We start from the raw sequence: 15695 nt of genomic DNA, 5'->3' as shown, positions 1-15695 counted from the left end.
TACATTAAAATTAGTGTAATCACTATTAATGTTTTCTTTGTAACAATAATTATTTTTAAAGAGAGAATAATAATTGAAAAAAATACAAAATAACTTTCACATTTATTATTGCACGTACATGAAAACCAACATAAGCCTATTGTCCCTTAATAATAATAATAATAATAATAATAATAATAAACTTAACATGGCTCCTTCCGTGTGTCATGGGGTCATTATCCTATGCACTAACGGTGTGTGCAATACCCACAGTCCCTGTTGGAGCGCTTGGCATGACATTCTCCCTTGCCCAGTCTCGTGACAACCTTAGTACGGCTAAGTCACGTCCCTGCATACCCCATCATTGGAGACCTCGGCATGAGGTTGGATCGGTAAGAGTTAACTCTAATGCCACTTATCACGGGTCATTTCTACCCTCTCTTCACCTCAAAAGGTGTGCAATACCCACACGGTCCAATGCCTTGTCTTTCCAATTTGATGCGGGATTGGGGCACCCTGTCTACTACCTATTGGAGACATTTTAGTGCTTCGCCCGACACTTGGATGCTATGCAGTAGGCAAATATAGTGGTAGACATGGGTGGTCTGGTTTGGGGTTAGAACATAAATTGGATCAATGAGCTTAGTTTTAAGAGCTAGAAATACGGGACCAAATTGAAGGGTCCTTCAAGTGTGGTTTCTGGTTTAGATTTCAGTTTAGTTTCAACTATGTTTATTCAGTTTGATTTAATTTGATTAAATTTGATGATTATTTTTCTTTTTTAATGAGAAATCCCAGTACAAGCTTTGATAATCTTGTAGGCCAAGTCTTGTTAGCAGCAATCATAGTTGGCGCAGACCCAGTACCCCAGGTCGATGAGCCACTGTTTGAACTTGCTCTCCGGCACAAGCTAATTTTCCTTCGGCCATCTCCGCGAGGCTGGGCTCACATTTCACCTGCTCAAGGATATTCTTGGCTTATATAAAATAACATCTCCTTGCTGAGGCATTCCTGTCGGCATCTCAGATTGGAATTCTGTGTTTTGGATTGCCCATTCTGGATGCCCTGCAATTTTTGACCAAGTAGAGGCCAAGCTGGGGCTTAAGCCCGAAAAGCTACGAACCACAAGACTTCGGTAACATCATGTCCATTGTCCAGCGCATTTTCCTCAAAAAAAAAAAAAAAAATCATGTGCATTTGTGTGTTGTTTATTTTGGATGAGATGAGGAAGAAGTCACCTGACGATGGGCTTAAATCTCCTGCAGGAGGGCCTTGAGTGAGTTGTGCAGTTTCGCTTTGGGCCTAGGCTCACTGTTGAAACCGTGGTGCCCCACGGTTTGGCGACTTAATAAAGATGCTTAATAAAGATGCTGTTGAGCTGATGTTGACTTGCATGGTCAACTTTTATTGTTATGTCATTTCATGGGTCTTAATATTATTTTTCTTTCGGCTTTGTTGAATTTGATCGAGGTTCTTTCTAGTTTTTAGATGGTACCTACAGGTCTCGGATGTGGTGGGCATTGGCCATTGAATGTGGGAAAATTGTGGTGCAATGGTTCTGTTTGGTTTCATCTTTCACCTTGTAATTGCATTTCTATAAACAAAATCATATGGTAAAAATTTTAAATTTATCACAATTCCACCTGCATCATGTTGTCCAATTGAAAACCCATTATTTTACGAGTGGAATCTGCATCATGATTTCATTATTATTGAAATAAATATTTTTCTACTATAAATTATATATTTTTTAAAACCTGAATTATTAATTTAGACTTTACTAAATATTGCTGATAAAAGTCAGACCAAAATTTTATTCATTTAATCTAGTTGAATTGCTTAGCCAAACTCGATCTCCATACCTAACACAGTGACACGCGTATTATTCTATTTTAAGTTATTCAGCAAAAAAAAAAAAAAAACGCTAGAAATATAATAACGTAATCTCCCATATTTGATTATGTATTTAAATTTTAATTTTTTATTATGACGTAAAAAACAAAAATACCAAATAAAAAAAAAATAGCCTGGCGAAGGTGACCCACTCTATTAAAGCAAAATAAAAAATGATAGACAATTAGTAATAAAAATTATTTTTTCTGCAATTATGCTGAATAAAGCAATAACAATCACCGACAACTACCATGCCACAATCCAAAATGATTGAATTTTATATATGATTTTGGGTCATTTTATTAGGTAATTTTACTAAATTATTAAGTTCTATTATTTTTATTATTTATATTTTTAGATTCTATTTATTTTGTAAAAAATAATTTATATATAAAAAATATTTTTTATAAAAATATTAATAATATATATTTATTTTCATATCTTAATATAATTATAAAATCTATAAAATGAAAATATTTTTTTTAATTAAAAAAATATTTTTAATTTAATTAGAGGAACACCCCAAATAAAATAATCCAATCACGAGGAGAAATTATTGTGACCACATAATTTTTATTTTTATTTTTTTATATTGAATATGTGGCTAGTGCTAAATAACATTACAACATTGTCACAGGAATCTACCAAAAGTTTGTTACGCATGTTATTATTTGGAGGCACCAACACCAGTTAGTTGCAGTTATTTTTGTCATAACAAGCAGCACCGACATGGACCCTTCTTATAAATTAAAGGGAGGAAATTGAAAATATAACTTTTCGAGTGGTGGCGTGATGCTTATATTTATACAAACTGCCTCAAAAGCCTTGCAAAAAGCTTTAAATAAAGGCAATTTGAAATCCCTTTCAAGTGGGACAAAATCATATTGATTTGTTAACTCATTCTCTAAGGGCCATAAAATTGATTAGAAATCATGAATTCGGTTGCTATAGTTAGTGTTATGTAGCTCATTGACCTATGCTTCTGTGGATATGATAGATGGAATTTGCCTAACAAAGACTAGTGCCATAATCATAATAGGGCAATTGGGTGCAATCAATTGGTACCTTTTTTTTTTATTTATTTAATGCTTTTGGGGTTTGGTACTTAGACCAACTTGTCTTTATTTTTGAAGTTACTGTAATTGAACTAATTTTCCATAGTATTTAAATAAAATCAACTGAGGATATCAGATAATCAGTTTTTTTTTTTTTAATTTGGAAATTCTTAATCATTTAAAATAAAGAAAAAAGTTTTTTCTTTTTTGAAACAGGATGGCAAGTTCCCAATTTGCTGGGGCCCACAAGCGGCGTTTCCAGTTCCCGTTTTGGACTCTTCTCTCTTACTTCTCTTCTATAATTTTCCCTTCTCTTGCCCTTTCTCTGACCTGTCCCTGTGGCGGACATATTATTAATAAATTAATTAATTAGTAATTGAAAAGAAGAAAGAAATGTAAAAACAAAACTCAGAAAGAGGCAAGAATTATGAAATGGGAAGGAAAGACTTTTTTTTATTGTTTCTCACCTCCTGGTTAGGGGTGGCTACGGTCTGATTTCGAATCAAAATCAAATCGAAATTGGTTCGATTAAAATCGAATTGAAACTGATCAAAATCGGAACTGACTTCGAATCGGATCGAAACCATCATTTTACGGTTTGGTTCAGGTTTATAATTTTTAGAAATCGTAAACCGACGATTCCGAACCGGATTGAACCGATGATTCCGAATCGAAAAAAAACTAGCGATTTAAATATAAAAAAATTCAATAAATACTTTACTCTACTCCTAATTCATTTATATATATATATATATATATATATATATATATATATATATATATATATAATTCTCTACACTCTCTTTAATTTTTAATACTCTTTCAATTTCTCTCAAATTTTCTAAATAATTATTTTCTACATTTCTTTTTATTCTCAGTACTTTCAAAATTCTCCTACTTTTATTATTTTTATGTTATCTCAATTACTCTGTTATTATTTTATATCTTCAATAAAATTTTTAATACCCTCCATTTTGATTTTTTTTCTTTTATGTTTTTTAATTATCAATTATCATATAATTTTTTTTAAAAAGGGTAAGTAATACTCAATTCAATTAAGTTTTTATCCCAAAAATTTATTGGAGTTGGCTATATGTATTCTCTTTCTCCACTCTAAACGATTTTGGATTAAATCCTCGAAAATATATAATGCTTCTACGTCATATTGTACTATTCTCCTCCAACTTAGTTTAGGTCTACATATTATTTTCTTTCTATTCTCAACCCAATATGCTCTACTTGTCTAATTTGAATTTTCTTATGTCTATGCTTTACATGACAAAACCACCTCAATCCCCCTTCTCTAAAACTTATAATTGAAATTTTTTATTCTTCTAAATCCTAAAGGGATACATAGGCAAAATTAAATTCTTGCACCTTTTTCTTTTTTTTTTTTAAATTAATTTTATCTCTAATTTTTTAATAAGTTTAAGTTTTTGCTTATTAAATTTTTCTTAAAAATAAGTTATTTTTATTCTTATTTTTCTTATTTTATTTTGATTGAAAGATTTTTAAGAAAAATTAAAATATTTTAAATATAACATAAATTCTAAATCAATAAAATTTTCCTTTAATTTTTTCTTTTAAGTCGCTCTTAAACCGCTTTCAAACCGTCTTGAATTGTCATTTTTCAAACTGTTTTTTAAATCATTTTAAACCCGGACTCAAAGCAGAACCGGCGGTTCAAGAATCATCTTTTAAATCGTCCCATGATGATTTGATTCAGGTTGATAATTTCATTAAACTTGAATCAGCGATTCAGAAACCGTATTCATAAACCGCCACCCTACTCCTGGTTGCTAAATCCAGCTCCTGTCACATTAACTGATCGGCCATTTACTCTCTTGAAGGCGTTTAGCTCCCCCTTTATGTTATTTTACTCGTCCCTTTTCTCTATTTCTTTGGAGCTCTGGCTTTCTCTGTATGAAATACTTTTACAAGTGGTGTAACAGTCTGATTCTTCTGTTGGATTTTTTTACTTTTTGCAATACATAAGGGTTAAAAAAGAGATTTTTTTCTTTTTACTGTTTCGTTTTTGGGGTTCGGTTGTGTGATGGGGTTTTGTTGCTTTCCTGTATTCCTTTCTTGTCTCTGTATCCTTTCTATTTCTTTACCAGATTCCCCACTTCTGGTCTTCCTATTGTAACTCTTTTCGGGTTTTCTTTAAAATATTCTTTGTTTGTTTCACACCCCCACATGCATGTACTTGGGTTTGTCTGATCTGGATTGGATCACAAGGATCTATCTTTAGAGATAGAAAGAGGGTGTGGTGGGTTTTGGTGCTCGAGTCTCTTTGTGCAGCATCTTGGTTTCTTTGAGGAGGTGAGCAGGAGGAAGAAGAAGAAGAAGAAGCATAAGGTGAGATTTCTTCGCCTATTGGATCCTTTTCCTGCTTTGGGCCACGCAAGATTCTTTGCTTGTGCTTTTTGAGGATAGCTGCAGCTTTCTCGCTGCGTTATTTTTCGTGTGCTGCCTGGGTGAAACTTGAACTGGGTCAGATTCTCTTTTGGCAAAGATTGCTAGTTATTTCTTATACTGTCATCTTGGCACCCAGTTTTGAACTGGGTCCATTTTTTCTGTTAAAAATCCAGTGGTACATAGGAGCAAATGGTTGATGGGTGTTGATTATGTTACTTGTTTTTTTAGGTTATAATTTGGGGCCGTGATTAGCAATCATATTCAATGGTGTTTTAGTGTTGGATGATAGAATTGAGGTTTTGATTGTGTATATTATTTCCTGGTTTCATCTTTATATACTCCTGAGGCATGGCGGGGATTGATATTTCAAAATATTTCCATAGTCCTGTGCACAAGGCCATTGCAACGAGAGATTATGCCAGTCTCAGGAAGATACTTGCTGGCCTTCCACGACTTTGTGACCCCGCTGAGATTCGGACAGAGGCGGTCTCATTGGTCGAGGAAGAGAACGCTGATGCCATCTCTGCTGTGGTTGATAGGCGTGATGTCCCAAACCGTGACACTCCTCTTCACTTGGCTGTCAAATTGGGAGATGAGACTGCAACCGAGATGCTTATGGTTGCTGGTGCTGATTGGAGCTTGCAGAATGAGCTGGGGTGGAGTCCACTTCAAGAAGCCATTTGCAATAGAGAAGAAGGGATAGCAATGATCATAGTAAGGCACTACCAGCCATTGGCTTGGGCAAAATGGTGTAGGAGGTTGCCTCGTTTGGTGGGGACCATGCGAAGGATGAGAGACTTCTATATGGAAATTACGTTCCATTTTGAGAGTTCTGTCATACCTTTCATTTCAAGGATTGCACCTTCAGATACTTACAAAATTTGGAAGAGAGGTGCAAATTTGAGGGCAGACATGACTTTGGCTGGTTTTGATGGTTTTCGGATTCAGCGATCAGATCAGAGTATACTGTTCTTTGGCGATGGCTCTGAGGATGGGAAAGTCCCTCCTGGATCACTTTGCATGGTCTCACATAAGGAGAAGGAGGTGATGAATGCTTTGGATGGTGCTGGTTCTCCAGCAACTGAAGAAGAGGTTCGGCAAGAGGTGACTGCAATGTCTCAGACTAATATATTCAGGCCTGGAATTGATGTGACCCAGGCAGTTCTTTTGCCTCAGTTGACTTGGAGACGGCAGGAAAAAACAGAACTAGTGGGCCTATGGAAATCAAAGGTCTATGATATGCACAATGTGGTTGTTAGCATCAAATCTAGAAGGGTCCCAGGGGCAATGACAGATGATGAGTTCTTCTCATCCTGCAATGAGAATGAAACAGAGAGTGAGGAGCTTAATGACATTTTGACAGAAGAAGAAAGGAGGCAACTTGAAGTTGCCCTTAAATTGGATTCATCGGAATTGACCAATGAGAATGGTGACGGGATTATTGCTCATCGTCATAGCTGTTATGAACATAGAGAGATTCCTATTGAAGATGGGAATAGTTGTAGAAATGGAGAGACTAAACAGGAAAAGAAAGGATGGTTTGGTGGATGGAGGAAACGAGATTCTAAAGTTGAAGGGCAGAAGAAAATTGTTCCACCAAGAAGTTCTCTTTGTGTTGATGAGAAGGTGAGTGACTTACTAGGGGACTCTCCATCTGGAAGTCAGACTAAACCAGGAAGACATTCTGTCGAGATTGTTGTGAGGGATGAGCACCGGAAAGGAAGAGATACCAAGATATCTACTTCTTCGAGTGTTGAGAGCAGTAATCGTCGCAGGGAAGGAAGCCGTGAGAATGAATATAAAAAGGGATTGAGGCCAACTCTTTGGCTTTCACCAAACTTCCCATTACAAACTGAAGAACTTCTTCCATTGCTTGACATCCTTGCAAATAAGGTTAAGGCAATTCGTCGTTTAAGAGAGCTGCTTACAACGAAACTTCCAATGGGAACCTTTCCTGTGAAGGTATGATGCATTCTTTTCTATCTACTTGAATGTTACATTATAACTGTTTCAGTACAAGGCACTTGTTAGTTATTTAGTTTAATTATCTGTTGATTCTTGCTTGATTAACCATTATAGCCCTTTTAGTATCAAATTATTTTTCTGCTTTCTATTTAATTTGGTTACATATTGATCTTCTTAATGAGTTAAACAACCCTACGAGTCTATGACTTGTCTGGTGGGTCTTGCCTTCTCTAGAACTTCTTGAAAATGAGTGCTCCCTTTGAAGCCTCGGTAGCAATATAAATATCATGGTTGTCAGACCTTGACCAGATTGGCTGGTTGAGCCGATTTAACGGGGAATTAGAGCTTAAGCTAATACAATCTACCCATCAAACCTTTATTTTTTAGAAACCTGGTATGAATTGGTATGAACAAACAGTGTATCATTTCTTTTATTAACTTAAATTATATTGTATTAATATAAAATAATTGATAGCTATTAACTTATGACAATTGCAAAGAAAAATGAAAAATTCTCAACTTAATTGACTTGCGACTTGAATAATTAATGGTGTTAGCAATTTATTTTAATATTACATTAACTTTACTTAAATTATTGATTTTTTAATCTTATTATCTTTTATATAGCAAAAAATATATAAAATTTTCTCTATTTATTGTACTATATAATTTTAATATATTAAAATTTATTATTCATTGATATGAATAAATTTATTATTATAAAAATTTTATTCCTAAGTATTTATTTATTATAAATATTATTATTTAAATTTAAAATTCTAATTAAAATTTTAATTTTTTTAAAAATATTGTGATATTAGAATTTCTAAATTTGTTTTAATAATTATTTATAAAAATGTATTAATTTTAATAAAACATTATTATTATTATCATTTAAGATATTATTAATTTTATAATATATATTTAATATTTTTATTTAATAGTATACCAGTTAAATTCTGGTTTGATGTCAATTGAACTTTAAACCAGTAACTCTCTGCCTTCGTTGATTTAATGACTGGGCCATGTTTGTAAACCTTGATAAATATTGTAGTATCAAAATTTTTTGGATGCATATCATGTAGATGGTGCGGTGGCTGTGTGTCTTACTCTGGCTCCAATATTTGAACAACTTAAAAGGTGATAGTTCTTTGGTTTTCAAGAGTGATATTCCTGATTGTTTTTTGGATGATCATAAAAATTTTGATGTCTCCATCATAATCTTTTCATCTTCCTCTATGGCTGTAGTTAATCACTGATCAATCCCCAGGGTATGAGTAGTGGTTGACAGTTAAGAGTTTGTTTGTATAATTTTTTTTTTGGGGGATTTTACTTCCTGACAGACAAAGCACACAGGCCATATCAATCATGATTGCCATGTTTCCTCGTAACTTAAAGCTCTCTTCAGTCTTGACTGTTGATTTATTCAAAGTTGTAAACATTCTTCTCTTTGTTCTTCCCCTGATTTGTTGGATAATTGGCACTATTACTTCTGGTTTTTTTTTTAATTCTCCTCACTTAGATAGAAAATTAGCAGTGTGCTATTGCTCTATGGGTGCATGCAAATGCAATACATTTTCTCTTGATAATCTATATGCATCCGTATAAGTGGCCTTGACTTGATTTGTGCATTCAAACTATGATGGCTTTAATCCAGAGTTAAAGAATTACATATGACTAGTCATATCATAGTTACAAAAAATTATCTAGATAACTGACTTTCCAAATATTTAAAATTGTTTGCCTATATATATATATATATATATATATATATATATATATATATATATATATACATATGGTTAGAATTCAATTGCTAGAGTTTTAAATCTTTGACAATAGTTGTTATAAACCTTGAGGCAAGGTTGAAGGCATTATGGAATAATGGAAAAAACCATAGTCCTCATTCTCTCTGAGCGTGGTTATACCATGTGAAATTCTATGCATATTTGAGAATGATGCCATATGATTTCTTGGGCCATATGCATACTTTTTTGGTTGCCTCCTAGGATGGTTTTGGAATAGGATAAAGAGTAACTGCAATTTTTTTTCATGGATCAGTATATTGTTTTTGTTTTTAATCTGCTTTGCCTGACAGATGAAAAAGGGGACATATGCTAGGGTAATAGGGACCTTATTAGGAATATGAAACTGAGGGAGTGCAACCTGTATTTGTAGACATTAAAGGCTCCAAGATTATTGTGATCAAGACAAGCAATTTTTTTTCTGCAGCTTTGGATTGTGAGACTGAACTTAACTGATTTTGGATCAAGGTGTAGTTGAGTTGAGTACATGGTTTTTTTACCCCAATGACAAATGAAGCCGATTCTCTTCATTTTACTTCGGCAGCAAGGATGGCCTGGGTTAGTTATAAGATTATGTGACACTGCTATATGATGAATACAGATGTATACTGATTATATAGCTTTCTAGATGAATATGTTATGTTTAATATGCGACACAACATAGGATTGATGTTGCTAACCCCAAAGAATTGTTGGCCTCTGTTCAAGGATCATGGAATGGGTTGGTATGATGCATTTCACAGATGATAGCCTCAGACTCTTAAAAAAAAAAATATTTAAGACAACATTTCCTGGACTCAAATCTTCAATAAATGTTACTGTGTTTTTGGCTGGGAACCTGTTGAAGGGATAAGGATTTGTTATAGTGAAATGTGGCAAGTTTTCTTTGTTGCTATGCACAATGCCTAAATGATTGGCTGGTCAAATGTGGCTTAGGGCTCTGTTTGTGAACTGGGTCCACCTAAATGATTGGCTGGTCAATGCAGATACTTGTGAACCAGATGTTACCCAGTCTAGGTTAGTGAAGCCAAACTTGATGCAAATTCATTGTAAATTGCTAAACTCAGCTGAAGTTTGGTGAGTTGGACCAAGTTGGCTCATTCTGATCAGTTGAGGGGGAAATGGACCAAAATATGATAGTTGATAGGGTTTGAATCTGGTCTTTTATGGTAGTTTCTCTGGCAAGGCTGAGTGATGGGCAAAACTCCTGCAAGTTGTCTTCCTCTTGCCTGTCCGAGACTGTCCTGTTTCTTGCTGTTGTGATACGCCAGGGAAACTCACCTTGCAATTCGTAAAATTGTTGTTGATTCTACTGTCATAAACTTTTCTTTTTATTTATTTTTCATCATTTAATGTATCTTCTGACCACTACTTGTTTCCATTCAGGTTGCTATTCCAGTGGTACCCACCATCAGAGTATTGGTTACATTCACGAAGTTTGAAGAATTACAGCCACTGGATGAATTTGCAACGCCTCCTTCAAGTCCTACAGCTGCTGGACGAGAAAGCCCAGCAGTGACACAGTCCTCAAGTTCATCCTGGTTTCAGTGGATAAAAGCTCCTTACCATCGCCCTAGCGCATCAGCTGGTGGTTCTAGCAGTAGGATAGAGAACATTCAGGACCCATTTGTTATTCCTCCTGATTATACATGGATTTCAGCTGAAGCAAAGAAAAAGAAGATGCAGGAGAAAAACAAATCGAAAAAGGCAAAAAGTCAGAATCATTGAAGTGGGTTTGTGAGTGAATCAAAATGTAAAAGAGGTTTTAGCTTGCACAAAGAACTCAGCAAGTACCAAATAGGGCATAGTGTTTCATAAGAACATGAAATTGTGATACTGTAACGGAAAAAGATTGATCCCTTTATGGAGGGAGATTTGGTATATCATTGTGGGGGGTGGAAAGAAAGAAAGGAATATTATGATTCGTGCAACAATTGCTCGCCTTCAGTGGATGTGTACGCCATTGAGATTGCTTTGATTCATTTTCTTCTTATGTGTGACTGATTTGTTAACTCCTACAATACTGACTGACAAAAATGTAGAGTATATCATGAGCCATCTTTCATCTTATTTACAGCCTCAGACTTTCATGTCATTCTTCTGGAGCTATTTTCGTGACTTTCACAATTTACATTTTTGTTCATAGCGTTGTGAGTTTTCTTTTGTGAAAATTCATGGATTTTACTTGTCCTAGGGGATTCCTTGTGTTTTTAGTATCTAAAGGTCAGGTTTAATTGTAAATGGTAGTGAAGAGTAGACAAATAATTTCAACATGAAAGTTGATTCTACAGTTTACAATGTAATAAAATGAAATGAACTTTTATAAGTTTTTGGCTCATAGCATAGATCTTTGAACTCCCACATTAAGGACTGGTGAGTAGTTATTTGGAGCTTCATCATCTCTGTACCTGGTGAGTAGTTAAAAGAAGTTTGTCTCAAACGTCCCACGAGCTCCTTTTTTAAACTAAATTTCTAGAGTTTATTGTAGAGAACGAAAAAGAAAGAAAGAAATAATAAAGACGCTACTACTTGCAAACCAGTGGAATCGATTTCATTTTAGTGACTTCTTTACATTTTGATTTTCTTCTGCACATTTTTCTGTTTTCAATGTGCTAGAGCTTGCTAAATTGAATGGCTTCAGTCTGATTGCAGCAGGAGGCTAGAATGTGAATACTGTCAAATGTTATCCACCTGCAGGAAAAGAAAATGATATTTGTAAGGAAAATGACAACTGCAAGTTGGAAAAAGATAATATATTAATAAAGAAAATTTAATTCGAGTACACTAAACAGATAAACAAATTTAAAATAGAAAACATTTTAATATACGGAATCTTAATTACTTGCTTTCCTCTATCAGAATACAAACTTTGGTGGAAGCAACATTTTTATTTTGAACTTTTTGTGAACTGGCATGCACTAGATATTCTTATATGCTTGTAGTTTCTGGGAGGGGGTCGGGGGGAAATTGCTGCAATCAGAAGCAGTTGTGATAAAGGTGACGGTAATATGAATATGAGATGCTTGAACAACTTGTTTTTATAAAACTTTCGGTTGGCCATCCAAATGTGAGCTTCCATAGTTTTTACTCTAGAGCAAGCAATCCCAGGCATGGCTTTCCTTTTCTGGAAGCTATAATGCTTTGAATTATGAAGTGGTTCAGGCTTTTAGACTTCTCAGTAGCATGCAGCAAGTACCATGATAAGCAATGGACCCAGCAAGTGCAAATTGAATATTTGATATCACTATATATCCGTTGATGATGCAACGTACATGTCACAATCTAATAATAAGCAGCATGTGCTTTTGAAATTGTTAAGATTTTTATTTTCTCCTGAAAAAGCTCATTAACTAGGAAATCAGGTTTGCGCTCCCCAAATCTCACTCTACTCAAATCAATAAAGGATTGCTTAAGTGAAGATTTGATCCATAGATTTTACAATAAAGCATTTAATATGCTTAACTTGAGGCATCTAAATTGCCAAGTCATTGGCTGAGTTCAAAGAAACCAATTTTATTCGTTTCTCTTTTTTTCAAAAAAAAGCGATAGATATTATTCCATGTGTCAGATTCAAACGCATCATGCACACCATGAACCAATCGCATCACTTCCTCTGTGGCTAAGCCTTTAATTTCCCAAAACCCAATATCTCATTAAAATTTTAAGGATGCAAGCATAGGAGCAGATTTAAATGCTAGATCTTTTGGATGTACAGGTGCACTTTAGGATTTTAATCTCACCCATAAGATTCTTATAAATGAATGTGGTAAGTACAAAGTAACTAAGATCTAAACCAGCCTTCAAAATCAAGCCTTGATCTTTGGTATTTTTCAAGATGATGGGTGGTATTTATAATATACTATTATATGCTTCAAAACATTTCAAAGTTACTTTGAGATGACAATGAAGTAAATTCTTCTTGAATAAATCCACTTTTTGTTAATGCATCCTCTTATGATTTTGAACTCATTTGATTATAGCTCTATTCATTGAGGGGCCACTTGCGAATATGCACCTTGCCGACTATTTACGACATGATAATGCATAAATATGATGAGTGCTAAAGATGCTGGTTAAAATTACTTCAGCAAAAGCCCCCATGCTCCCTTGCTAGGGCCCCTGTCCTGTCTCTTCCTGTTTTTGTGTTTCTACCCACATGTGCCAGGTCCTAAAACTCCTTTAAACTTGGTTAAATGTTAGACAGTTATAATGACCATTTAGAATGGTAACTGTGGTTACATGCTGATGCTGTTCAAATCAGGTTTCCAGCCTGTTTTGAGCAGATACCGTATTTATGAGTAAAAAAATGTTAGCCTAATCCCAACAATGCTGTGTCCATTGCTGTTAAAAGTTTACACTGTGTTGCATATGAGAATGCCCATTTTTAAAAGAGGAAAAAAAATAACAAATATAATTATCAGAATTCTGAAACTTAATCAAGGAGCAAGGTGCCATACCCTGGATGAGTTCTTGCTTCATTGAATTGTACAAATACAAGTGTTTCTTACTCCTTCAAGTTCCCCGTCTTCGGACAAGCTGTTGAGATTATGGAAAGAACAAAGAAGTGAAGATAGTGTATGCTTTTTAGTATACAAGTATCTCAAAGCTAAATATGCATGGTATTACAGAGAGCTAGAAATGGCTTCTGGTTTTTAGCAGCTACCATCACTTGTAAATGTCAAAGACAAGCCACTGATTATTTCTTTCAAGAAAATAGCTCATGATTTTCCATTGCAAGTTGCTCAACTTATGCAAGTATGCCCCATATGTAATATATAACAGTGCCTTAGCCAAACCACTCTCATTCTAAGAAAGAAATAGTAAAACATCCTTGTTACTGTTGAAGGTTGATGATTTCTTGTATGAAAAAATGTTGGGGCTTTAATCATCCGCTAGAATGAAACCTACATCATAGAAGGAATACAAAATTTTACCTTGGCTCAAACTCGTGAACATGAGCAATATCATTGCCATGAGCATCAGGCCAACTCACTTTCCTCTTTTCTGTTCTTGATTGATTAATTTCCTCCACTGTTGTAGTTCTCTTGAGGTTACTCTTGAGAGTAGGGGGTTCAATGTGAGGCCCATTAGACCCACCGCTTCCACTGTTACTCCCACCATTGCCCCTTTCTTGTCCTTGTGATTCATGATTATTAGGGACTTCTTCCATGACCCCATCTTTCTTTTCTTCAAGAATTTGCTTCTTGTTATTGTTGCTTCTGTTGTTTTCCTCCCCTTTGTTGCTATAGTTCCTCGAAGGTACATAGCAAGAGCACACTAGAGCTGTGCACCTATTCTGCGCCGTGGCCGCCAGGAGTACGGTCAACAAGGTAAAACTCTCTTTATCTATATATGGTTTTCCTCTTCTTGATCCTATGAGCAGTCTCTTGCAGCTTCGTATACAATGGATTGGATTATTCCACCCAGATCAAACAAATGAAATCAATCTACAGAATCTTTATAACGTTAAATTGGCATATGCGGGTTATCTCCAAATGATTATGCTGTTATGCTTTGCACCTAAGAACGTGGATGGAGATGGCCTTATTTTCGGAGGTGGGGTTGTATTGGGTTTTCAGGTTGGGGAAAGATGGTTGGATATTAGAAGCAGGTGCTAATCATGGTCATGCCCTCCACCCACTTGTTTTCTTTTGCTTGTGCCTGAACAATGATTAGAGTGGTGAAATGGGTGAAACCAAAAAAATAAAAAGGGGAAGGGATGGGGTTGCCTTTTTTTTTTTAGCTAACTTTTTTGACTGTTTGAGAATGGTTATATTCATTGTTTGTTACAAAACTTACTGGAGATGGGCATCTAACCCATTTCCCTCTGATGCTGATATGCTTTGCTTTTCATGGCATTGTGCATGTAACAGGTGAGTGGAGATGGAAAGCAGAACAAGAGAGTGAATCATTATGGATGTAGGGGGAAAAAAAGAAGGGGAAAAGGAGTCATGTAAGATCTTCTTTTTTGTTTTGCCGTCTGTGTGGGAGAGTTTTACTTTGTGCTGCATGTATTGTGCTAAAGGTTAAATGAAATCATTGTGTTTAGTTTCTTTTTACTGCCTTCTTTAACCCTTATCATTTGGATTGCTATCAGCTGTGATGTCATGATTTCATTTTGTTAATTCATCTTCCAAGAAGCTTTGCATTTACATTTATATAGATTTTCTTTTAAAAAAAATTATTTTTTAAAACAAATTGTATATTTAAAGACAAATTTTACATATAATTATTTAAACAACAAAACAGGAAAGCCTTGACATAGGCTTCACAGAGCCTATACTAATTTGATTATTTTTGCAAATTAATAACGAATAAAATACTTTGTTTTGTCTTTTAAAAAAGTAAGATATGATTATTCTGAAAAAAATAATAAAAAAATGAAGACGTATATTTAATATTTTATTGGGCATTGATAGCTGCTAAGGGCATTCAACAGCATTTTAGGATTCGTTTAGAATAAAATCTCTAACTAAAAATTTAAATAAATGTAAAAAAAATGTCGTCGTTTTCTTTTAAGTTTGTAGTTATAATAAAACCTAGAGCCCAACAAATAGCGGGCATGGAGTTTGAGTTAGAA

The 15695-nt window shown here is 34.6% G+C and overlaps 1 protein-coding gene and 1 long non-coding RNA gene across 3 annotated transcripts; one reads left to right on the top strand and one right to left on the bottom strand.

The window, feature by feature from the left end:
* The first annotated feature begins 4874 nt into the window (after positions 1–4874).
* Positions 4875–11210, top strand: LOC110646137 (uncharacterized). Of its 2 annotated transcripts, XM_021799486.2 has the most exons (3): positions 4875–5285; positions 5574–7307; positions 10502–11210. In XM_021799486.2, the coding sequence occupies exons 2-3, from the start codon at positions 5694–5696 to the stop codon at positions 10841–10843; spliced, it is 1956 nt and encodes a 651-aa protein (XP_021655178.2). In that variant the 5' UTR covers positions 4875–5285; positions 5574–5693; the 3' UTR covers positions 10844–11210. The 2 variants fall into 2 exon arrangements, with proteins under 2 accessions (XP_021655178.2, XP_021655177.2); XM_021799485.2 differs by having other exon boundaries at positions 4875–7307.
* A 170-nt stretch (positions 11211–11380) lies between these two features.
* Positions 11381–15037, bottom strand: LOC110646138 (uncharacterized). Its single transcript, XR_002493102.2, has 3 exons — positions 14050–15037; positions 13573–13651; positions 11381–11806 (listed from the first exon to the last, which is right to left on the bottom strand). It is a non-coding gene; the product is annotated as an uncharacterized LOC110646138 (long non-coding RNA).
* Positions 15038–15695: the final 658 nt, after the last annotated feature.

This window comes from Hevea brasiliensis, chromosome 15 (genome assembly GCF_030052815.1).
Source record: "Hevea brasiliensis isolate MT/VB/25A 57/8 chromosome 15, ASM3005281v1, whole genome shotgun sequence".
NCBI lineage: Eukaryota > Viridiplantae > Streptophyta > Magnoliopsida > Malpighiales > Euphorbiaceae > Hevea > Hevea brasiliensis.
The sequence above is the reverse complement of the archived record's forward strand: the minus strand, read 5'-3'. Positions and strand labels throughout refer to the sequence as shown.